Source organism: Ursus maritimus, unplaced genomic scaffold (assembly GCF_017311325.1).
Source record: "Ursus maritimus isolate PB19 unplaced genomic scaffold, ASM1731132v1 scaffold_15, whole genome shotgun sequence".
In the NCBI taxonomy this organism is placed as follows: domain Eukaryota; kingdom Metazoa; phylum Chordata; class Mammalia; order Carnivora; family Ursidae; genus Ursus; species Ursus maritimus.
Genome location: NW_024423897.1, coordinates 4,399,374 through 4,424,158, shown reverse-complemented (window position 1 = coordinate 4,424,158; position 24,785 = coordinate 4,399,374). Strand labels below are relative to the sequence as shown.

The 24,785-nt window shown below is 37.1% G+C and overlaps 1 protein-coding gene across 5 annotated transcripts in view; it reads right to left on the bottom strand.

Annotated features, from left to right (window-relative positions):
- Positions 1–24,785, bottom strand: part of FBXW11 (F-box and WD repeat domain containing 11) — a 118,007-nt gene that overhangs the window by 75,058 nt on the left and 18,164 nt on the right. For 2 of the 5 annotated variants that reach the window (XM_040630294.1, XM_040630295.1), the window contains exon 2: positions 5,689–5,790. The exons of the other annotated variants lie outside the window; for them this stretch is intronic. In XM_040630294.1, the coding sequence (XP_040486228.1) occupies positions 5,689–5,790 (102 nt within the window). The remainder of the gene's footprint in view (positions 1–5,688; positions 5,791–24,785) is intronic. 5 annotated transcript variants of the gene reach the window in all.

Here is a 24,785-nt window from a genome sequence, read left to right as displayed (position 1 = left end):
GGGGGGGGGGGGGGGGGGGGGGTAGATTGCAAGGGAGAGATTATTAAACTTTTCTCTATACAGATAATTAAACTAACAATAAAACACTGATATTCTTAGATCAAACAATTATACTTCTAGGAGTTTATTCTATAGACATAACCTTGCAAGCCTAAATGTCCAATGAAAATAGTAAAGTGGAGTGCTAGGATACAAAAAAACTGAAGTCTAAACTTCCTTCAATACGGAATTGGCCAAATTCTTTTTTAAATGATAAATGGTAAAATGGAATATTACTGTAGCTATAAAAAAAAGAGTAAGGTTGTATAGGGTTTTATATGGTGACAGGGAAGAATGGTCAACATATATTATTAATTAAGAAAGTTATTAATTAAAAAACAATATGTATAGTATGGTTCCACTTGTATTTTTTTTTAAGCTTTTATCTAAAAGGATGCTGGGAAACTAATATGCGATACTTTGGGAAGTGAGATCTGGGGTCAAAGGAAATATTATGCCTTTTATAACTTTCAGTATCAATCATATTATTTTTAAGTCTATGAACCATTTTTACAATTTTTTTTAATGCTGACATGAAACTGATCTGTCAAACTCCTTTTTACTTTTTAGGCCACCTTAGCTTTGCTTTAAAATGCTCTGGCAAAAAACAAAGTTGGAGAAGAAGAAAGTTGAACTAAGAATAGCATTAATTTTGAAAATTGTTCAAGGTTGAGTTGAATGATTCTCTTTATTTTTCTGTATGTTTGGGAATTTCCACAGTAAAATTTTTCACATAAAATCTTACAAAGAGCCCTGCTATGTAATACAGACAAATTCAGAGTAGGCACTATGCTAGGCCGTCCTTTATCCCTCTAGTGACTCAAAATCAAACTCTGGGGTTCCAAGGGACATTTAAAACACCACTGGTTACACTCATTATCATCACCATAATAACACAGAGAGCCTATACAGTTTGATGGATTCCTCCTTGCCTAACAGAAGACAGACCCTAAAACAGCAACAGATGTTTTCTCTGGGTGGTGAGTTAACCAATGGGGTTTTTTGGGGTTTTGGTTTTGGTTTTTTTTTTTTTTTTTTTCAGTAATGATATTTTGTAAATTTTCTTATAAAGAGAAAAAAACTTTTTTCAATGTTCATAAAATATAACAGACTGTGCCATTAAACAATCCAAAAAATTACTCCAAGCCTTCGCAGTAGCCTCAGAGTGCAACAGGATATGCGACAAGAAATAATAAATCCCCAATGTTCAATAGAAAAGAGAAGAAGACAGTGAGTTAGAATAGCCACGTCTGACATAAGGAAACAGCTCGGAACAAAAGGCGAACACCTGACAGTAGGGGGCCATGTCATCTGCCTGTTCTTTTATTATTCTTAGCTTACCCTGGAATGGAATTGAAGACTGTTAAGACTGGAATCCCCTCTCCTTGAATAGAGAACCAGGAGGAAGCAATGGAAGAAATGGATTTTCATCCCCTCAACAACAAGCAACAGTAAGGGATAACTGTTACCTTCCTCTACAAAATCCTCGAGGTAATAGATACAACTATCTCTGTTTTTAAGGATGAGGAAACTGAGGTTCAGGTAAGTTAAATAACTTGCCTAGTGTCACAGAGCTGCTAAGTAGCAGGGAGAAGGCTAGAACTGAGTTTGTCTGCTCCAGAGCTAGGATTCTTTCTACCAAGCTACAGCCCAGATCTAAAAAATATCTTTTTTATATTAATGGTAAGTTCCAACTGTAGCGTTCTTAAACCTCTGTGGCTCCCTATCCATACTGAAAGTAAGAAAGTAAACAAGAAAGGCAGCTATCAAAAAGTTGTACTGATCGTCCAGCACTATCCACACTAGAGCTTGGAAGGGAGGAAGCACTAAAACTTGATTCACGTGATCCTTGCTGCCAATCCAAATCATCAATCTTCCCCTTGAGAAAAGCTGATCGCTAATACTCTCCCCAGCTGAGAGCTTGCAAATGGCATTCCCAAGAAAATTTGTCAGTCCCTTACATGGAACCTCTACCATTCTAGGTGCGTTAGCTTTCAACTTGGAACACTAGAAATAAAGGAGAATTTGTTCCAACCTAAAAATGGCAGTTGCCAAGTCACTATCACTACAGCATGCTGACTAGAGCACTGGCTTTGCAGTTATCCAGACCTATGTTCATAACCCAGTTCTGCCACTTTAATAAATGTGTAACCCTAAGTCGATTCAGTTCAATAACTGCATATACCAAGAAGCGATCGAAGACAACTTCTTCGTAAGGACTGAATGAAACAACCCAGTGCCTAGAGCCTGACACACAAAAAGAAGGTGGAAATCAACGGTCCACACTATTGTTAACACTGGTATTACTCTGGTGCCAGATTAGTCTTAGAGTCTTAGCGAATATTCTACACGGTCTGAACTCTTGATTATGTGATGTAACTATCAACTGGTTCAATCTGGAGAGCTGAACCGAGTGAGAAACTGATTCAGTTCGGCTGATTCACAGACATCCAGATATTCCAGTTCAACTGTTCTAAAAAAATTTCAGATAGTCCTAGTTTAAACTGGTTCACATTTTTTTTTAAAAGCACATATACATTTGGCTAACTTCATAGTTTATTACCCACATGCTCTCTCTCAGACTTTATTTGTAGTTTGGTCTGGATTTTTCTTCACAGGTCTGCTTATACAACGCACTCCTTCAGAGCAGCGAACAAGTGTGTATTGTTCATCTTTATGTGTCCAGCACCAGTATGGGCCTTGGCACATACCAAATGCTCAGTAAATATTCTCGCAGAGAAGACATTCTGGAACCTCACTAGCTTTAAGATTCACGAGGGCTCATTTTGGCAATGGGAATGCAATTTTTTCACCTACAAATATTTGGCAGGTTTTTCTTTTTTTTATTTTCAAATAAATAATGGCTACACAAGCCACACACCAGATATCTCAAAAGTAAAGTTTTCACAAACAAAACTAAGATGGAAAATTCTAGAAATAGTAGCATTCAAGCACGGAGGAAAGAACAATTCTGGAATCAGGCCAAGCTAGGGTTCAAATGCCAGCTCTACCACTTCACAGCTATGTAGTATTAACTTGGGTCCAATCACACATATCACCTCTGAAACTCATTTTCCACATGTGAAAAATGGGGATAATAACAACTACCTCACCGGGTTGTCACAAAGCTAATATATGTGAAGGGCCAAGTACTGTTGTTGGTAAGTGGTCTTTATTTTTTTAAGTTTATCGAGGTAAATGAGTGATTTTTATTTCTTCAGTCCTTGCTATCCCTTTTCCCTTCTCACAGAAAGCAGAACCCAGAGGGATTGCATAATGCCTAAAGGTAACTACTATCTTTATTTCTGCTTTTCCAAAAGGTACTCTAATTCAGCCACATAGGCTAATTGGCTCAAGTTCTAACTGGCAATGGGTCCGGTGTGGTAATTTTAAGGAGGACCCTGTCATGCAACTCCAGAGCCCAAGCAAAGTCAAGGAGGCTCTTCAGGTAACCTATTCTCTTCTGAGGCCTTCTTACAATGGGTTCGCTGAGAGGTATGCAATGTCAGCCAAGAATCATCTTTGTGACAGACCAAAGATGTAGACTATAAGCCAACAGGCACTCTTTGAAAACCCAAGCCCAAATTAAGTCAACTAAATTGTAGCACTGTTTGGGGACTGGAGGTAGAGAGCAGGAACACTGGTGTTAAGACAGTATATGTAAAACCAGTGAGTAGACAGGAAGGAAATCTAACATGTTCTTTCCATTCACAAACGGTACAAAACAGAGTAATGATTTGCTAATTCCAATCAGCTGAGTACATATTTCATTTTACTGTGCTGCAAATTCTTAATTATATACTAAAGAAAACAAAAACCCAAATAAACAAAATTCCCAATATATCTCTAAATAAACAGTATTTGCTCCATTCACATTTCAGTGGATATCATTCAGTATTCCACCGTACTTCAAAGTCCAATCAAGGCAAAGTTTACATTTTTTCTCTTAAATGATTTTCCCTGGGAGAGATAAGTCAAAGAACTTTGAACACATTGGAGTTCCATTGTCAACAAGGTAAGAACCCATATTTCCTCCCACTCACCCCACCTCCAGAGAATTCACAATACTGATACTAAAATACATTGAATAATGTTTCCCACTGGTCAATTACTTTTAACTGAATGCAATAAAAAGAATCTGCACTTCAATCTGCACTACGATTCTTCCCCTACTTAAATTTCTGGAAAAAACTCACTCGCCCCACTAACAATTAACTTTAAACATTCAAGTAATAACCATTTCAGAAAAGCACACTATTACTATAATGCAAATATCCATTATTTAGCACCAAGGAGAGTCCATGCAACAACGTCTGCCATTTCAAGAACATTTTTGTTAAAGTTACACTGCATGCAGGGAAGCTGCTTTTCCACAGATAAATACACATCACACTGGAGCCTCAGTGAAACACCCAATCCTTGCACCCTAAGTGTTGTACGGCCTTTTTATGTAGACTGGATATAACAACTGGATCTTATACTGAATTTACTCTCTAGTTAATTGTGTTAGTGAGGTTTCAGTACAGTTTTCTCAAGAAAGCAATCTGAATCAATAACCACACCAATACTGCTAAGAATGTTTGCTAATAAGTAAATAAAATACATAGTCCCAACATGAAAGAAATTCTCCTCCTTCCCGGTTCTCCCGGTCCATTTAGAGACTGGACACATGAACAGAAAGATAACCTTGAGAACAGTAAAGTCATCCATGCCATCAATAATACCCCTCTAACTCATTTCCTCATTTTACAGTGTTTTCCTAAAACAGGGCAATCTCCACAGGACACCAGGAATTTAGTACCGCTTTTTAAAGATACAATAAACTGTGTGGAATATGCAGTGATGAAAACTGAATATTGCTACTGAAACCATACTTAATTAAATACACGTTTTCTCTAAACAGAACTTCCCCAATAAAGCCGCAATGTTTTCTTGCCTTGGCTCCCTTCGAATCCATCCCAACAAGTGAGCACAGTCTGGCCGCACTCCTGCTAACAGTTTTTTTCCTGAGCAACCCCTCCCCACCCCCCAAAAGTTTTACTTTTATCTGTGGAATTCTCTGCCAGCCTCGGCCTGGAAACCTGGGTGGACCCTGAGGACAGGTGTCAGATCTGGCCTTTGGGAAGTGGCCCAGACAGTTATTGGCAGCATAAAGCTGTGACCTTTAATAAACTTCAATTTGAGATTTTATACAATTGTAATTTCCTCCCTACTCCTTTTTTGAAGGAGGGAGAGAAAGCATGCCAAAAGGATGAGTGTCAAAATAGAAAAATCACCACTTTAATTATGAAACCCTCCCAACTCAACAAAGAACTGTTAAAAGTAGCCAAATGGAAAATGTCAGGGTTTTGTGGGCACATGCACAACTATTGAACGTGAGAATCAGAACTTCAAGGTGGGGGGGGGGGGAATAAAAAGCAGGAGCAGAAAAAGAGGAGTAGAACTGGGCCCAGCCAAAGACCCATTTTCTCAGAGAGGCCCCTCTTGGTACTAAGTCCTCCGTGTGGGGCACCCAGGCTGGAGAAAAGCAGAGGGTTACACAGAACATTTAGCAGACTTAACATTGGATTAAACACACTACTGCAAGTTTCAACAAATGTTCATGGCATACGTAAAAAACACATTTACAACAAGAAAGAAGAGAGGCACCTGGAGACATCTGACACTGGGCATGCTCTGCAGGCAACTCAGTGCGCACATGCTCTCTACCAGGTTGGCGCAGCCTAGCCACAAAGACCTTGGCACAGAACACTGCAGGATGACAAAAAGGAAGGAAGAGAAGAAGCAGTTAGAGGCCGCAACAAATCACTCCTTCACACAGGCAACTTGAATGTTAGTTGGGCAGGGGATGCACCCTTGGCAGTCTGGAGGTCAGGGATGGTGGTCCCAGACAACTTACTGAAACCCTGGGAGAGGGCCCACTTTCTGTCCTACAGAAAGGAGGTTTCTGCTGCCAACCACTAACTCCTCAGGACACAGTGAACAGAATCAAGAGGGAGACAGAGAATGTTTAAATGAAAACCCACTAAAGGGAACTGTGAAAGTCTGAATGCACAACAAGATTAGTGGTAAGATTGTGACTATAACTTAATAAAAATAACAGTTTCTAGTCTGAGTCATATAATTATAACTGCCATCATTACACCACCTACTATGTGCCAGGGACTTTAAATGTGTTTTCTAATTCCCACGCCACAGTAAAGAAAAGGAGGCTCAGAGGTTAAATCATTTGCACAAGGACACACAGCGAAGGAGGGGAGAGCAAGAATTTCAAACCTTAGTTTGTCTGCTATTAAACCCACATTAATTTTACAAGACTATGATGCTTCTATTGTAAAAACTTTGATCATCTGAATTTTTATCATGTAGATACAGTTTTGTACTTCCCTAAGTAAAATCACAGGACACCTAGAGACATAAGGCAAAAGGAATAAGAAAGATGAGTGATAGATTGATAGGTAACAGGCAATAAAAGAGCTGATTAAAAACATATCTGATTTTTCAGTGAAAACCACATCTCTGCCTTCCCAAAGAAAAAACTCTGCAATATGATGATTTTAATTTTAGACTTTGTTTACAAAGTTCATTTGACACAAGTAAGAACTTAAAGGCTTATTTCATTTACCCATTCCCATTCTCTAAAAGCTTACTGGTTTTAAGGGAATTAAGAAAAAAGAAAAAATATAAAAATGAACATATGTATTGTGGCTAGTATTTTTAAGCCATTAGATTATTTATGGTATTCAGTAAGTACTTTTTCTTCAGATCTAAGGTCAATTAGTTTACTATGGCAAAAACAATAACCACGCAAAAAAAAAAAAAATTTTTTTTTAACTGAAGGTGGGTGTTTGGATTTAACCAAAATACTCCAGAAGTGTCAGACTCAACATCATAAACTTGTTTATCTTAGTTATAATTAGGATGGTCAGACATCCTCATTTGCCTTGGACAGTCCATGTTTACGCTTGTTGTTCCAGCATAACGTTCATTCTCAAAAGCGTTCTGATTTGGGAGACAAATTCTGTGGTCATCCCAATTCTAATATAAACAAAGACAGCTATGCTTGAAATCAAATAGACCTGGGCTCCTATCCAGCATCTGCCACTTACTAGTTATATCTCACCTATAATTTAACTAGAGTGTTGAGATTATTTATTTATTTACTCATTTATTTATTTTAAAGAAGGCTCCTCACCCGGCGTGGAACCCAACGGGGTGCTTGAATTCACAACCCTGAGATTAAGACCTGAGCTGAGATCAAGAGTCAGATGCCTAACCGCTTAACCAACTGAGCCACCCAGGCGTCCCAAATATTGAGATTATTTAGAAAAAGCATTTAAAGAATACAAAACCAGAGGAATCAAATGGAATAAAAAATTGAGCAGCTTTTTGGTAACAACCATATGTTTCCAAAATGTGTCTTTACTGCAAAGTTTACCATAGCCTATATAGAAATACATCCCTGATCCTCCAGGGATCCATATTTTGTTACCCCAACACTTTCACAGAGTGCCACGAAAGATGCTGAATAAATGTTTGTATAATAATATAATGAAAACAGCTGCCATTTATCAACCTCTTGTTATATGCTAGACAACTGAAAGAGTAACCCCCCAGAAAAACTTTTTTTTTCCTACAAAAACTCTTTTAAGAGAAGTATTACTCCATTTTACAGATGAGGAATCCAAGGATCAGTAAAGGAGTGCTTGATTTATTGAAACAGCAGCTTGAAAATTAGGACTAGAAGTTAATCCTGCCTGACTCTAAACAAATCCGTTTTTTTTACACTAAAACAAACTCTATCCAGGGATATCTAGCAAATGCTTATTGAAAGAATACTTACATCAGTATGCATCAGAAGCAGATGGGCAGAGAAAAAGGCCCAGACACATAACATTTGTATACATTGCTTACATTGATTATTTTAAATTAAATAAATTCCCAACACCTCCATAGTTCAATTTTTAAGTTTCCTTTTTGGAATTTTGTAATTATCCAAATCACAGAATCACTCAGATCTGAGAAAGGAGTTTAAAGATTACACTTGGATTCAACAACTGATACCAAATTAACACCAGAGTTCACCTGCAAATCAATTTTCATTTATTCCACAGAAACAGGTTCCCTCTGCAAGATTTAATATGTATTTGACTTAAATAGTAAAACTATGAAGGCATAAGAATTCTATACACTGATTAGATTCTCCTAATGCCTTGGGATCCAAAACTTAAAAAAAAAAATAAGCACACACATTTTCATATTTAATAAAGTTTTTTTTTAATTTATCTGACAGAGATAGAGACAGCCAGTGAGAGAGGGAACACAAGCAGGGGGAGTGGGAGAGGAAGAAGCAAGCTCATAGCAGAGGAGCCTGATGTGGGGCTCGATCCCATAACGCCGGGATCACGCCCTGAGTTGAAGGCAGACGCTTAACTGCTGTGCCACCCAGGCGCCCCATATTTTCATATTTAATAAACCAAAGAATCATACAGAACTGGAAGACAATTTAGTCTGTACTTCCACCCCTGATTTTAGAAGAAACTAAAGTCCAAAGAAGAAAAATAATGATCTTCCCAAAGTTTCCTAACCATCTAATTACCTAATACTTAAAAATGTATGGAAAAGAACACAAAGAAAATTTTCTGAAAACTTAATTTCACCATTTATTACAAATGTTTTTAAAAGCTTGATATTGAAATTGTATATTCAGGAAAAGAGAAGAAGCGTCTCAAGATCTAATTTTCAAGAATTTATAATATCTATGAAAGACACTGTGGGGTACAGAGAGTGATGCCAGTATTTATTAAAGGTATTAGAACTTCTTTACTGTCATACTCAATTACCTTGAAGCTAAGAAACCAACCACAGCGTTGAAAAACAGTCTTTACACAACAAAAAATGCCACTCTAGGAAATATACCCATCTTTTAATAAGGATGTACCTGCTAGTTTAAACAAGGCTCCTCTTAAGTGTAATGAACCAAGAAGACATTGATCTAATTTGAAAACAGTGGATAAAAACAAAAGTTCCACATTTATCAACCTAAGAGCATTAAAACACAGCTAGGACCACAGCAGTAACTGATTCTTGAAGCTTCTAATTTTAAATTTAGGGACCTGGTTGGAAACTTATGTTGACTTGTGGAATAACTATTATCTATCATTCTTTAACAGAATAATGTAAAGATTTCTTTATGTTAGCTATATTCACAAGGTAGACTATTTTGTCTCCTTTTTTTTAAAGATAACTGGTTTCTCTTTAAACTTGAGGAACACTAGCTCATTATTAAAATATGTCTCAAAAACTTACCCTAACACTGTGGGTATTTACTAATTTTAACAAATGCTTATTGACCTACTTATTAAGCCGACAACAATACAAACTAAGCCTCTTTCCTCTTGAGACTTCAGCCTCAAGCTCACAATGGGGACACTTAAGAGAGGCCTCTCTGGGGGAGAAAACCCCCAAGAAATGTTTGCTCTGATTTCACATTTAACTACCTGTAATGACTAGTATTCTAATTTAGAATTATTCATAAGGAATAAGAAATGCTTCATACAGGATTCTAATATTAACAGCAAATACCCAATTAGATTGATTATATTTGCAGGTTCTATGGCCAAAGAAAATAGCATTAGTGTCAAGGAAACTGATAGTGTTTATTCATTTTGTCATACCCACTGTACAATCAAAAACCAAAATCAGGGCCACCATGCTGAGAAACACTGTAAATCAGTAAAGACAAGAAGAATAATAGCTTTTGGCATTTTTCAAAAGCAAAAAGTTATTAAAAGAGGTAGGAGAGAAATGTCCTAGGCTCTCTTTCTATTGCCATAGGAACCACAAATCAAAAGGAAAAAGTGGTTGCAGGCACCTTGTCTTCTAATTGGCTGGCTTGAAGGAGAACTCACAAAAGCTAACTCTGGTCTGTTTCTAGATGGGATTGTTTTGAATATCCTGCCCTGATTCCTTCACAAAGAGGCAATTCTTTTAAAAGCTACCCAAAGAGGTATTTTACGTCAATCTCTCTCTAATGTCACTCTGATTCAGAAATATGCCTTATTTTCTATATATTTATAAATATAAATTTAGGGGTTTCCTACACATCACCTAAATTTTTTCTTTACACCACCTCCCACAGAATCATTACCAACCTCATCTAACTCCTGCCATCATGTTTGAGATAACGGAGTGGCTTAAATACTATTCCATTCAACGAACAACTTATCTGAACGTACATCTGCAGACAGAAAAGCGATTAAGACATTCTCTCTTGTCCAGGAGTTCACGGGAGGAAATTTTGAGAATGTGCAGTGTAACACACACACACACACACACACACACAAAATAGACTTAACCCACCCAAAGGAGGATGCCTGAACTAAGCCATAAAGGATGAGTAGGAGGCAGCCCGGGTAAAAAGAGAAAGAAAGACATTCCAGGCAGAATAAATAGCATAAGCAAAGCCAAAGAGCTAAGAAATGGCACATCCTACTCAAGGATATGCAATTAATTTAGCATTACTAAAGTATTTCAGTATGAGATGGGGAAAGCTGAGAGGCCAAATCACAGAGGTCTTTCATAAACCATTCTATCAAACTTGGGACTTCATTCTGTAGACAACAGTTCTTATCCTGTGTGCTACATCTATAGCTCACCAGTAAACAACCAATCCTTCCAAAGCGTGTAGTCCCATTTACCAGCAACATGCCCAAGAGCTTTTCTCAGCAACTCAGCATACATACTGTTTCAACCCTATCTGTCAAAGGGATAGAAGCAGGTCATGCAACATACTGGCAAGTGTTAGGACGAGGTCCTTAGACTAAAAGTCAGGGACAAAGCAAAATATCAAGCTAAAGCCAAGCTAACTCAAGCCAGCATCAAAGAAAGACCTTTGGCAGTTGGAGAAAAAAATGCTGAAGAGAAGTTAGAAACAGAGGTCTCTTGGAGAATCTAACAAGACAGTCTCTCATTTTTATTTTACAACCAAAACAAATTTCTTTCAGCCAGGCTACAAAGAGTAGATACAAGGGCCGGCACTTACCTTTGGAAGTACATGTCTAAAGTCAATTTTCATGCCCAGTCTAGGTACTTTTTTTTTCCAATAAAACTTCTACCATGCCATACTGATAGGATATAAAACAAACAGTGCCGTGATAATGAAATGGGGGTTATCAAATAAGAGAAGAAGCAAAATACAAGGTCCATTTTATGGTTACTATTTGGCCATAATACTCTCCACTGGGAATCTCTATCCAGGAGTGGGGATTTGGTCCTGAAGCATCATACAACAGACAAGCTCAAGGAGATTATGTAACTCCAGCTCTCTAAACCTGAGTGTGCAAGCTACAGAGTATCCATGCTTCTAGGTGGAGGCCCTCTTCATCGCAAAGCAAATAAAGCAAATATTAAAATTCATCCAAATCAGGAACTATCCCTATTATGTCTGAATTCTCAGACTGCTGTTTTTCAAGCAGCAGCAGTAGTTGTAATGACAATAGGGCCACAGAAGCTTTCAAAAGTATCTCCTAAGATGCAGAAGCCTAGGCTTCTGCTGTTAAAATGTTTGACGGCAACCTATAAGAAAGAGTAAAATGCTTTTAAAATCAAGAACCATAATACAATAATCAGGTTGTAGAATAAAAGTTAAAACACAAGTTAAAGGCATTCTCCAAAGCTTTTTAAAGAACTGAATATCCTCCATGTGTGAAAGACTTTCTTTTCCTTATAATGGTATTTTGTTATGGGAGAATTTGACGGTAACCATGTGACATATAACCAAGGAAGTTACTGCTTTAATTCTGAGCAACTGCAGGGTAGAACCACGTATTTGTAGATAATACACCACAGAGCATTTTCAGGCTGGGGATATATGTTCAAAGAAGAAAAGTGTATGTGGAACAGGAGGCAGTGGAAGGAGGAAAGAAAAAAGAAGGGTAAGAGTGAGGAAAACTGATACTATCTGTAAGTTTTAGAGCTTCAAACATCATCAAACAGTAGTGAGATCAGGACTCAAAACCAGAGCCCAAACTTTCCATAAATCCTATAGTAATTTAAAAAACAAATCTTTCAATGTCCAATTACCTCATCTTGAATGATTATCTAAGATGAGATACCAGCACCTGAAGCTAATAAAATTAAAATGGATCTTTGCAGTTATCTTTGGTAGACGGATGAAGGTAATTTTTTTGAATTTTTATCCATTCATATTTTCTGATTTTTCTCCAATGAATACCTAGTACTTATGATAATAGTTTAATACTACATTGCATAATTTTAAGTGATGCTTTATTTTAACTGCATAAGTAATTATATAAGTTGTTATACATTATAAATAGTAATTTGACAACTTAAATAAAAACAAATTCTTTTCCCAAGAATTAGTTGAGTCCATCATTAAAACAACTGTCTTTTAAAATGTGTCAAGATGCTGGAATGCTAGAAAAATATTTTACCTAGTGACCCTCAAAAATAGCAGTAAATCTCCAGTGGTAACACCTTAGTCCTGAGTAACTCCAAAGGAAAAGAATTATCCTTGTCCACTTCACAACTACCACTGAGGATTCAAAAACGTCACCAGGTTTTTAGAGCTCTCGCAGAAGCTTTTGGAAAGGAGGATTAGATATATGGGGGGGGGAGAAAAATCTCTATTCTAAGCAGCATGACAGAGAACAGGATGTAACAAAATAAATCTATTTCCGGCAGAGCCACATGGGTCCTCGGCTGTACTAGGCCCAGTCTGAGATTCAGCTGCCAAAAGGAACAGATTCCCCCAGCAAGCTCCAGGTCAGATCAGTCTGAACCCAATCCCAAAAGGGTTTACACCAAGATCCACAAATCCTGAGACTGGAGAAAATTAAACAGTTAAATTAAGTACAACTGAGCCTCTGTCAATTAGCATCTGTGGTCCAAAGAGGAAGGTTATTCAGAACTAGGGGAGACCACTAAACTATAAGCTTAATCTCAGTTTCAATGAAAATGATAAAAGTAAATGAAAGTTTACAAAAAAGGATAAACTGGGAGGGGGATGCACATTCATATTTCATATTTCGGTGTGCCTACTGTGCGCCACACACTGTACAACTATTGTGATCTCATTAACTCTCACATCACCTCTGGCCAAACTGGTACCTTAGCTTTAAAGAGGAAGAAACTGAGGACCAGACACAGCAAATAACTTGCCAGAGGTCACAAGTAGAGGATTTGCAGTTCTGACTCCAAAATCCCTACTTTCTTCCCTAAATTATACTGCTTCTCACCTCCTTCACTTGACATTAAACTCCCATGAACAGCAATTTCTTCTCATCTATTTATAAATTTTATCTACTTGTCACCCATCTATACTGCTGATGGGAGTGTAACAGGTACAACCTCTCCTGTTCAACTTGCCAATACATATCCAATACTTGAAAAACATGCACATCACTGACTCAGCGATTTCAAGTGCAGGAAATTATACTAGGGAAGAAAATAAAGACATGTCCAAAAATACAGCTAAGAAGGTGTTTATCACATCAGTCATAACAGCAAAGGAAAAAAAGGCCCAACAATAGAGATTGGTTATACAAATTATAGATCATCCAGAAGACAGAATATTGTGTCCACCAAATAAAAATCACATTGTAAGAGTATATTTATTGACCCAGAAAGAAGTTTACAATATACGGGAAGTTACAATACACTGAAAAAATTCAAGAAACATTAGGTAAATAAAGGCTACAGATCACAACTTTCATTTTGATCCCATTTTTATTTAATAAAACATAAAATATATGTAAAATACGAGAATTAAATACAGGTGATGTTTATTTTATTTGGGGGGGGGAGGTCTACTATAGATTTTCAGACCAGCTGACAGACAATGGGCAACACAGTACTCAGGTTTCTCAATCCTCTCTCCTTCAGGGTACCTCAAAACAGAATAACTGGCACTTCCACACTGTTCCTTAAGGATCTGGTCATAGCAACATGTCCCCAATTCTAGTCTATTCTCCTTCAATGAAGGTGGAGAACAGATGAGGTTAAGCTAGATATCAGAACTTGGCTGCACTGTGAGGTGACAAAGACACTAACCTAAATTCATTTCAATGCCTAAGGCTTCTAGATAGCTGAGGGTACTTAGCCAGAAAACTCTTAGGTACTGGTGTTCCGTCTTATGAGGCTGCCCTTCCAAATATCTGACAATCCATACTCCAAACTGTATGCCACTCGAGAGGACTTTCACGTCAGAGAACTAAAAACTCAACTTTTGTTTTAGACAACATCTGAGCACTGAGGGACATTTGATCTCATTATCTATACCAGAGCACCAGGCCCCACTCTGAGTTAATCCAAATTCCCGTTCCTTACCATTCCAGACACGGGCCCTGGTTCGACCCTTTCCTAGTCCTTCTACCAACTCTCATGAGTCAAAAAATTCTAATCAGAGAACTTCTGAACATGTCTGCATAAGATCTGATTGACCTATGATACACTAAATCAAAATCCTTGCCCTACTTTCATGTGAGAGAGTGCAAAGTTTGCCACGATTTTAAAAGAACATGAGTACAGAAAGTGAAGTTTTTTTTTCTCTGATATAACGGATATTCTCATGTTTTCTAGGAAGAGATACCGCTTTCTGGAAGATGACTTGACTTATATCTACTCACAATGGGTCTGACTCAATTAGAGTCAGTCCACATCATAATCTTATTTTAACTTTTCATTTTAAAATGATTATTCATTCAAAAAGCCTTACTGAGCATGCCAGTACACTAACTGCTTCAACAGACAACACAAGAATTCTCAAAACCAAATATTGTGATATTAAAATTGTTTCTGGAAATAAAGCTATACTATTTCCCAGTTCACTAAAGAAGACAGCTAAATTTCTAAAAGAAATATAAAATATTTTAAAGAAATGCAGTTTCACCGCTTTAAGAGTATTAAAACTTAAACCCTACTAAGGATATTTCACAAAAACACTGAAATACCAAAAATAAAAAAAACTGCCAAAGCTCCCACCATGCTTCCTATTTCATTATTAGCTCTGAACAAGCATCTACAGAATGAGTTTATCCTACAAAGAAATCTGAATTTAAACCTTACACCATTTAAACAAGCCCTCTAATATTTTCTAAAAACTGCTCATTTCTCAAGTATATGCTTATTTTCAGAGATCTAACAAGCCCCTATCCCAAAGAAGCACACATTCCAAGTTGGCAGTCTCAATCTTTAAAATTTTATACATACACAAACACATTCTACTGTATGTTGACTTATTTAGAAAACAACGGTAATCAAAATTTTGCTTCTTTAGCTGGGAATAGCATGAAAAGTGAGTTGTCAAAGCCAACATATAAAAAGGGTACATTTTATCATCCCTTAATTAAATTTATAGCAAACTTTACACTTGCTCTACTTTCTCATATAGTCCATTGTCCTCATATCCTAGGCTGACCTTGGTTTCAAATAAGAATGAAGTTGTGTGTCTCACAATCCACTGGGCTCTGCGAACAAATGAATGTCTTTCAGGCAGAGGCTAAGGCGGCCTTAGTGAGGGATTCCTGCTGCCTGCTGCACAGCAAGGATGTCTTTGATTCCCTTCACACTGTCTGTCTCCTGCAGGCAACTGAATAAGGAGAGTTATCACCGCTTGAAGCCAGAGATTTCATTATATGCTGGAGCTGAAAGGGACTCTACAGAGCATTCTGTCCATCTTCTTAAAATGCATTTCTAGCCCAGGTCTAAATCTCTCACATCGGGCTTTTGGTGTGCATCCCCTTGAAAGCACCTAGTCTCAACAGCAGATAATTACTGCTAAACACATGTAAGGTCAACCTGCAAGTTTCAGACTCTTTTTGCAGGAGTACATATGAACATGGGTAGACTGTAACACTCTGGGAGTCCTCACACAAAGGAAGTAATGAAGTCTAAGATGGAAAGCCCAAATATAAATGTAAGAGATACTGGACTTCTTTGTCAAAAACACTATTCAACCTCACTGCTTAATAACTTTATGAATGACTCAGCTATAAGCCATCAGCCAAGATGTTCTACAAAGCACAGAACACAGATGTCACCATCATAATAAATTTTTCATTAACTCTGAGAGAATACAGAATTGAGAGGAGGATCAGAAGACAAATCTCACAGGGACATTTCCTACTGCGTTTAAGAGGAAAAATAATCCACAAGCCACGTTTCTCTATTTTTTTAAGCCACATTTCTTTTCATTGATGAGTTAAAATTCTACAAACAACAGAAACAGCTACCAAGATTGGGATGTGAATGAAAAAAACAAAAAAAGGCTGAAAGGGTGATATTACTTACTTTGAAAATAATCAAAGTCATAAACCAAAAACTGGTCTATAAACCCACAGGAAAACCTTAAAGTAGTAAGTCTTCTTCTAAAAATTGTACTTTATTCTCAGGGGCGCCTGGCTGGTTTAGTTGGTAGAGCATGCAACTCTTGATCCCAGGGTTGTTAAGTTCAAGCCCCATGCTGGGTGTGGAGATTACTTAAAAATAAAATCTTTAGGGGGCGCCTGGGTGGCTCAGTTAATTTCGGCTCAGGTCATGATCTCAGGATTGTGAGACTGAGCTCCGCGTTGGGCTCTGCACTGAAGTGTGCAGCCTGCTTCAGAGTCTTTCTCTCCCTCTCCCTCTGCCCCCAAGCTTGTAAGCTCAAGCTCTCTCTAAAAAAATAAATCTCTTTAAAATAAATTAATAAATAATAAATAAAACAATTTAAAATCTCTAAATAAAAAATTAAAAATGAAAGTAAAAATTACACTTCTTTTCCAAATAAGCTGTTTTATTTCCATAATAATTTATAAAAATAGAGTAATTAACAAGCAATTAGTAAGGGAATTTACCAATTTACAACGTAATGTTTTTAAGTTCTTACAGTGTCTGTACTTAGTAGGAACTCAATAAATATTTGTTAAGTTATCAAATAATTAACATGAAAACTCCAGGAAGTTTACATGCAGAGCAAAAACTTGATTTAGGGGCCAGAGAAAAATATGTTGTAATTTTAAGGAGTTGATGGTGGACACTTTTTGGCCACATCACCTAACCACAGTGATAAATTCAGGAGTAGGCACATGTTCTAAATTGAATCCCAGGACTTCTATGGAAGCTTCAAGAAAAGAGATTCTTTTCCCGCTGAGCTTGAACATGACAGGATGAAAGTTAGAGCTACTGATGCCTTCATGCTACCACAAGGGAGAGTATGGAGCTGGTTACCAAAAGGTACCACTTTTGAGTCTGAGAAAGAAACCTGAATCCATACCTACCTCTAGATTTTTCAAATTACAAATTCCTTGTTTTGGCTTACACCAGTTTTAAGTTGGCTTTTCTGCCACTTTAACTGGAAAAATCATAACAAACCTTAAATTTTAGTTCAAATACAACAGGCAAAACTCAAAAAGGGTATGTGATATGGCCAAAGTTATAAAGACACAGTATTCTGCTGGGGAAACATTCTTAAATTCTTATTTTCTTTCCTAAGAAATCACTTTATTCTACTGATAAACAAAAGTATTCAAAGCTATGTGTTCCAAGAATATCTCATTCATGCTATGCCACAGATACTAGAGAAAGAAAAACCAACATAACAGGATAAACTAATCAAAACTCTAAGAAGACTGTACAAAGAAGGCACAACAGAAACAAGAGTCCTATTTTCCAATGAGCTCTGAAATCCAACACTGAGAAACCTGACCCACATCTTCATAAGCACTTCATTCCAAATAAGCAATGGGAATGACATTACCAAGTACAGACACCAAATAAATAAAAAAAACCTTAGGGAAACAAATATATCTATAATCTAAAAATAGAAAATTCCTGCAAATGGCTACAAAGAACACTACAATTACAAGCAGAGACTAATCTGTGCCCCTCTTGTAACAATTAAACTTATTCTGTGCATTTTTACATAATTTTATTCCTTCATTCATCTTATTTTCCTACATTTATTTTTCCTTTCATCTTCATTTTCCCACTTATTTTGTTTTTATCTTTCTACATTACAGGTGTGTCATTGTAATCATTCAAATTGGGGGGTAAAGTAAGATTTAAGTATATACTAACAGTAGCAAAAGTCATTACATATCAGAATTGAGAAAAAGGAGAAAACTGAAAATAAACTATAGGAATAATACTCTAATACTGATGGTCAATACCATGAACTGTGTCATCACTGTCCTCAGCAAAATTGACAAATATATGCACGCATTCCTGCAGCCAGCTCACTGTTTCACCATCTACCATGAATAGATTGTGCAGTTTTAACTCGGAAAAATGTACATGCATAAGAGTTCTATGTTTCTTCAAGAATCAGCTACTTGGAAAGGATAAAGAATGTCACAAAAATAAGAAAGCACCATGGCATACTGGAAAGAGCGTGGGTTTTGTTTTGCTTTGTCTTTTGATACAGAAATACACTGAACCTGAATCCAACAAACCTCTGGATTAACTACCAATTTGCAAGAAATACCAAGAGAGAATATGCAGACATAATGAGAATGTAATCAGCCAAATCCAGAATTTGCAAAGTTACACAGAACAAAAGCCTGATCCGGCTTCTTCAATAAATACATGGCTAGAAAAAAAAAGGTGGGAGAGGCAATCTTTAAAGATTAAAAAGATTTAAGAGGCTATTAACTATATGCAAAGCGTGAACCAAGTCTGGCTCCTGAATTGAAAAAAACAATTATTAAAAAAACATTTATGAGAAAAACAAGACAAATTCAACAGAGGGCAAGACAATATGCCTGACCAGAACTCTTCAAAACTGTCATCATCATCAAAAACAAAATCTGAGAAACTGACACAGCCAAGAAGAGCCTAAGGGTGCATGACAACCAAATGCAAGGCGGAATCCTGGGTGGGGTCCTGGGGTGGAAAAAGGACATGACGTAAAAAACCAAGGATATCTGCATAAACTAAGGACTGTAGTTAATAATAAAACATCAATATTAACCACACTGATGTAAGATAGTCACAATGGGGGAAACTGCAGGGGGAAGAAGACTATATGAAATTCTGTACTGCCTGCTCAATTTTTCTGTAAATCGAGAGTTGTTTTTAAAAAATTAAGTTTATTAATTTAAAAGTTATTTATTAGACAAGCAGGCAAAGATTAGTACTGACTATTTGATAGCAAGGAATTATTGGTAATGTTTTAGGTATAATGGAATTGTGTGCTATGTGTTTTTAATAATCTTTTGCTTTGTTTTTAAGTCCTCATCTTTTACAGATACATACTGAACCATTCGTGGATAAACGGATAAAGACAAAATGTAGATTATAGGAACATTTCCCAAAGTTTAGTATTCAAGGTGATTTTTGGTGGTACACAAAGGTGTTTTAATGTTTAATAGCCAAATGTTTAAGTATATGTTACAAAAAATATATATAACTAGCACATCAAACCCATGATTTCATAGATTTTCATTGCTTAGGGTAGGTTTTCCCTATGAAAAACTTTACTGAGGTGAGGTTCAGATCCCAGATCCAACGCTATGTGACCTTAAGTCAGTCAGCTATTTAGAGGGCTAGAGAGGAACGGCTGGCTACATGAAAGCAGGCACCCAATAAACATTAGCTGCTACGTTACTGATAAAAGCCAACCTAAAATTCCAACAAAGAGGTCATATACTAGTAGAAAAGCCTGGAACTGAAGAGAATGAGGTTAAGCCTGGAATGAAGGAGGGAAGAAAGCATGAGGACTCACAAAGGCAGTCTGGGCAGGGGTGGTCAAGGCTTTTCTTGGCCTTCTCCTCTCCATCTCCCCCAGGGACTGAGAATATGCCGCTGCCCACCTCCTAGAGTCTAGAGGCCCTGCCGCTCCTGAGCCACTGGCTCTTGAGAGTCCGAGCTACCACCAAGCACTCCCCGAACGAAGATGATAGCTAGAGGTACAGCTTCTAAAATCATCAGCAGAGTTTTTCTTTTCTTTCCCCAGGTGGGGAGGAGAAAGAACACAAGGCTTTGTAGAGACAGACAGATGATAAATAGATATACATAAAATCACTATGCAACATTGAGGGGAAAAAAAATCCCTCCTCCATCTCCATTCCTCACATGCTAAAATGTGGAAAATAAGCCTACCATTCATTCAAAGTTATAGAAGTTAAAAGGAATAGATGTAAATCTAGCATTTAACAAGTGCTAGTTCCCTCCCTCATTACTTTGGCAGGAAGACAGAGAACTCTTGGTGAATACAAGAAATCGGAATGAAATGCACAAAAATAGTCAAGAATAGCTCTCGGACTGGATCGGTTTTGAACCAAAATAAAGGAGGAGAAATTTCTGGGGTCAGAAAGTTTGGGAAATGCTGGGAAACAAATGATTAAAATGACAATTATCAAGTCAATTTCCAAGAGGAGATTATATGAGGAATTTACCAAATTTGCTTGACCTAAGGAAGCAACTCCCAGGAATAGTGATCCTATTAGTCACACACACACACACACACACACACACACACACACACACACGGGAAAAGAGGGGGAGGAAAAAAGAAAAGAATTAGTAGTGATAGCAGTTGACAACTCCTTCAAAATGAAAGCTGAAGTATTAGCAAAATAATCTGGACAGATCAGAAGTCACTGACAGGTTTAAAAATCTGGCCAAGCAGCGGAGAGGGAAAGTAGGGATGCTTTTCAACCCCCTAAAAGGAGTTTCTAATGGTGACAGCTTAAACTTCAGGATCAAGCCTTTTAAAATTAAGAGATGATACTGAAACTAAAAACACAAAGGCATTTAAGGAACAAATGTATTCATTTTTAAAGTAAATATAAACTTCTGATACAAGATGGTAATTCTCATTTGCCCTCCGAAATTTATTCCCTCATTCAGCTGGGCAGCTGTAAGGCATGCACTGTACTAGATGCTGGGAATATGCTATGAGCTGAATAGGACATGACAGACATGATCCCTGTCCCCACAGACATTACTTTCTAATAAAAGAGCTGTCTAGTGGGGGATTATGCAAACATTTATTAATTACAATTATGTTAATAGCAGCGAAGGAAAAGAACGGAGTGCTGTAAGAATATGACAAGGGAATCTAACCTGTAGGGGTACCTAGGGGACCCAGACACAACCCCTGAAGAACTGATGCTTGAACTCAGCTCTAAAGGACAAGCAAGCATTAATCAAGCCAGAAAGGAAGACAGGGTGAAGCCTTCCAGATAACAAATAACAGATGACAATGCTTGTTAGCTCAAGGCATTGGAGGAAGGGGTGGGGGAATCACTATGATTAAGTGCAGAAAGCTAGAGTGAAAAAAAAACGACAAAAAAAAAAAAACAGGCAAGATTTCGGAGGGAAATAGAGGTGTTAAGGTTGGGATTTCTGATTGGTGCAACTGAAATCATCAAAGGAATGTCAAAATAAAAGACAATCTACATTGGTACTGGAAACCTGGCTAGGAGGAGGATGCCTTCCACAAATACAAGACATTTCAAGGAATTTCTATAAATACAAAAAAAGAAAAAACTGGAGTGGAAATAGGGTTCACTGAATGTAAACAAAGAAAAACCTACCTAAAAAGTGAGTGAAATTCCCAGCAGAACCTCACCTCCTAGCTCAAAGAAGGCTAATAAGGAGTGAGTGTCCTTGAAGCAATGAGTAAGGCCAAACATGACGGATCCCTAAGTACTTCATAAAGAGGATCTGGAGCCAGGATCTGGCCAGAACAGGGACTGGCTTTAAGCCTGCCACAGTACACTGAGTAAAGGAAATAATTCTGCAGCTGGCTTCTACCAAAAGTGGCCATTTTGATCACAAAAAGGCAACACTGTCCCAGCCACAACAAACTCAGAAGTTCCTCACCCTGGTGACTTCCTTCCGCCACATGTCCCCAAAAACACCCAGATTTAAATCAAGAGAGTACAACTACAGCTATTCCACACATTTCCCTTTCTTCACAAAAGAAACATAAATAGCCACAAACATCATAATATATCCAATATCACTAGTAATTCCAGAAATAACTTGTTAAATTCTTTAACCAAATTGGTATTATTTTTTAATTAATATTCTAAAAAGGCCTAAACATGGAGAAAACAGCACTTTTATAGAGAGAATATGGTCTGTTGTTTCATGTTCATATAAGTAACAGAAAGTGAGTAAACTTTTGGCCATATAAAATACACATGTTCTTAAAAATTCCATCGATTCCACCCCTTAAAAATTATCCCAAGATAATACTCACAGATGTGTTCAAAGATAAAACTACAAGAAAGAATAACCCAGCTTTAAATTGCTATAAATTAGAAATAATATTTATTTATTTATTTATTTTTAAAGATTGTATTTATTTATTTGACAGAGAGCAAGCACAAGTAGCAGGAGCATCAGGCATAGGGAGGAGAAGCAGGCTCCCTGCTCAGTGGGGAGCCCCATGGGCCTCGATCCCAGCACCCTGGGATCATGCCCCCAGCCAAAGGCAGACACTTAATGACTCAGCCACCCAGGTGCCCCAAATAAGAAATAATTTTTAAAAAAGAAAGAATTTAAATGTATAATAAAGGAATAGTTTAACAAGTTAGCCATTTCCACATTCATATACACAAGGCACCCCTTCAAAATTATTACAAAGAAATATAAAATGGTTCAGAAAAATGCCACAAGTATTGTTGAGTTTTAAAAGCAGTTTGCAGGAGCACCTGGGCGGCTCAGATGGCTAAGCGTCCAACTCTTGATTTCGACTCTTGATTTCAGCTCAGGTCATGATCTCAGGGCTGTAAGATTTAGTCCTGCATCAGGCTCGCCTTAAGTGTGGAGCCTGATTTAGAATCTCCCTCTCCCTCTGCGCACCCCCTCCCTGCCCCAGGTGGCACGCATGCTCTCTGTCTCAAAAAACAATTAAATAAAAATATAAATAAATAAATAAATAAATAAATAAATAAATAAAAGCAGTTTGCAAAAACAATTTTATGCGTGAAAAATATATACGAAACATAGATAAAAGAAAAATACACCAAATATTAACAGTTACCGGGAAGTTTTGATTCTTTTTGCTTCTTATTTTACATTATTTTTATTTTGAATTTTTCTATAATAAACATGGTTAATTCTGTAAAAACGAAACATAAGCTTGTGTTCATATGTTCTTCAACAATTTTTCAATAGTTTTTTAATGTATATGTAAATAACAGCACTGAACTAACTGGATAACTATATGGGGGAAAAATGAATCTTGATTCCTAGCTCAACCATAAAAAAACAATTTTAAAATGGTAAAGCCATAAAGTTGCAAGTAGACTATCTTTAAGACCCTACAGTATGCAAAATTTTCTTAAATGGGACACAAAAACCAGTAACAATGAAAGAAAAACCTGAGTAATTTGATTTTGTAAGCATTAAGAGCTTCTGTCCATCAAAAGACAACATTAAGACAATGAAAAGGCAAGCCACAGATGTTCGAAATATGTTAAATATCTGACAAAGAACTTGTTTCCTGACTACTATAAAGAATTCCCACAAATCAAAAGAAAAAGATAACTCAATTTTTTAAAAGGGTCAACAGATTTGAAAGGATACTTCTCTAAAGACAATATCTAAAAGGCCAATGCGCACATGAAAAAATGCTCAGTATCATTAGTCATCAAGAAAATGTAAATTATAACCACAATGAGACACTACTTCACACATACAAGAATGGCTAAAACTATCTGACAATGCCAAGTGCTGACAAGGTTATAAAAAAAAAACTGGAACTCTCATATATTGTGGGAAAGTCGTAAGAATGTACAATCACTTTGGGAAAAGATCCGGCAATTACTTGGAAAAACTAAACATTCATCTACACTCTATGCCAGCAGTTCCACTCCTAGGTATACCCAAGAGAAAAGAAATGTCCAAACAAAAAATTGAACACAAATGTTCGCCCAAGTTTATTTGTAACAGTCAAACACTGGAAACAACCCAAATATTCTGTAGCAGGAGAATGAATAAACAAAACATTGTATACTTGTGTAATGTAATAGTGCTAAGCAACGGAAAGGAATGAAAAACTGATTCAACAAGAATGAATCTCAAAAACATTACGCTGGGTAAAATAAGCTAAAACAGAGTGCTTGCAGTATATGCATGCTATACAATTTCACCTGTATGAAAGTCTACAACACACACAACTAATTTAGAGTTATAGAAAGCAGGTTACCTGAGGCCAGGGATGGCGGTGGGGAACTGCAAAGGGAAGTGAGAGAATTTTGCGGGGGAGAGGTTGGGGGGGGACGGTAGAAATGTTCTACATCTTGATCATGGTAGTGGTTATTTGAGTGTATATAGCTCTCAAAACTCAAGCAGTACACTTAAAATGAGTACATTTTACTGCATGTAAACTATACCTCAACAGTTGATAGTCACAGATACCACCACACACTCATTGGAATGGCTACAATTAAAAGGACTAGCAAAACGAAGTGATGACTGGAACTTCCCACATTAGAGGTGGGGGTGTAAATCGGCACAAGCACTTGGGAAACAGTTGAACAGTATCTACTGAAGCTGAACATATGCCTATCCTATGACCCAGAAATTCCACTCCTGGTTTTTTATAACCGATAGAATCAAGTGCTTATGTCCACCTTAGAAGTGTTATATAGCAGCCAAAGAATGGAAACAATCCAACTAATTCATTAACAGTAAAATAAACAAACCATGGACTATATATACAATTGAATAATGCACAGGGGAAAAAACCTGTTAAAACGGTTGAATTTCATAAATGTAACAGCAAGCAG